We start from the raw sequence: 1,565 nt of genomic DNA, 5'->3' as shown, positions 1-1,565 counted from the left end.
TGAAGTCACGGGCATAACGAACTGCGTGTAGCTGCTCTGAAGTCATGGAGCTAACGAACTGTGTGTAGTTGCTGTAAAGTCATGGAGCTAATGCCGTCCTTTTCTTTGCCCACAGCCAGACCAATGACTCTGCAGCAGCTCAGCCGGTTGGCGGTGAGGAGGAAGCTGGGAACCACAGCTCTAAACGCTATAGCTCAACTCGATGTGCCAAAGCTAATCATCAGCTTCCTCTGCTATCAGTGACTCATCTTCTTGGAAAGAAATGTTGGAATTCAAGCTGTTGCCTGCAGAGCAGCAAAGCTGCTAGCATAAATTAACAAACATGGTGCCAAGCATCAACTCAAGACTTCCTTTTCTGAAATACTGCACTTTATATTTGAGTAAAAAGCTCTAAAGTCTTCTGTAGCCTAAAGCCAGACCAACTAGTGATAGCATTTTAGTTGATTATAGCCTGCAAGCTGTAGTTAGCTTAGAAGATAGAGGTAGTTAATGTTAGCTAAGATTTTGGGGTTAGCAAAGCAGCTAGTGATGTCAGTATATTTTGTGTTAGTTAGACCCTGTAGTAAAATCACCATATTGGCTAATGTTGCTCTTTATTCTTGGGTTTGCAATGTTGAGCACATTCATGCTAAGATTAGCATCTTAGCTGACTTTAGCATTATAGCTTTTACTGAAACATAAAATGCTATTAACATAGTAGTTAAGCTCTTAACAGAATGTAAATGTTGGTTTTCCACTTTTAAACTGTCCACTAACTTTGTGACAAGGATTTAACCTTTTTTCCTATAATCTCTGATGCTCTTTTAGCTAAATCTTCTTTAAAAACTTTGTCTACTTTGATGGAGCGTCTTATTTCACCTTTTCTTAGGAACCTTTCCTCAGGTTAAATCTACGCCTGTTTTTTTTTTTTTTTTTTTTTTAAATTAATCACTGTTCTTTGAATGATAATGTTTTGGATGTTTCTTACCTCACAATGCAGCATTATTATTAAGCAAAGTCTTAATTCCCTGAAAACAAATGTTTGGTTAGAATTCAGGGTTTTTAAAACTGTTTTAAAAGATGTTTGTTTGTCTTCAGAAAATTTTAAATTTCTAATGATTTATTCTAATGGCAGTAATTACTGAACATTTTACCATCTGCACTTTATTCCAGTGGTTGTGATATAAAGAAAATAAGTGAGGTGAAACACCACATATTTATTAATATTTAATATTGTATTACAGCCAGGTTGCTGTAAAACAGTTTGTATAAATTATTTAAGCATTTATATGCTTAACTGTGAAATTCAACAGAGGAAAAAAAAGATGTGAAACAAAATAAAATAATTTGTGAAGAAGTCGGACATCTTGGTCAGTCTACACTTTTCTTTTGAAACTCAACAAATGCATAAATTGTTTGTAATAAATTTAATTATTGACGGTATTTCAGTCAATTAGGACTTCTATGGATCTGTTACTGATATATTTTTTTCATTTTTTACTTCATGGCAACAATTGTAACTTTTATTATAGATCCTTAAAAAGACCATCTTTGTTTTATCAACTGCTTTAAACTCCTGACGTTAT

At 34.1% G+C, this 1,565-nt stretch overlaps 1 protein-coding gene across 1 annotated transcript in view; it reads left to right on the top strand.

The window, feature by feature from the left end:
- LOC107103886 (ankyrin repeat and SOCS box protein 13-like) overlaps positions 1 to 1,358 on the top strand; it is an 8,182-nt gene extending 6,824 nt beyond the window's left edge. The window contains exon 6 of the mRNA XM_015403738.1: positions 116 to 1,358. Coding sequence (XP_015259224.1) covers positions 116 to 243 — 128 coding nt within the window. The 3' untranslated portion in view covers positions 244 to 1,358. The remainder of the gene's footprint in view (positions 1 to 115) is intronic.
- Positions 1,359 to 1,565: the final 207 nt, after the last annotated feature.

This window comes from Cyprinodon variegatus, unplaced genomic scaffold, assembly GCF_000732505.1.
Source record: "Cyprinodon variegatus isolate N-32 unplaced genomic scaffold, C_variegatus-1.0 Scaffold1554, whole genome shotgun sequence".
Lineage (NCBI taxonomy): Eukaryota > Metazoa > Chordata > Actinopteri > Cyprinodontiformes > Cyprinodontidae > Cyprinodon > Cyprinodon variegatus.
The sequence above is the reverse complement of the archived record's forward strand: the minus strand, read 5'-3'. Positions and strand labels throughout refer to the sequence as shown.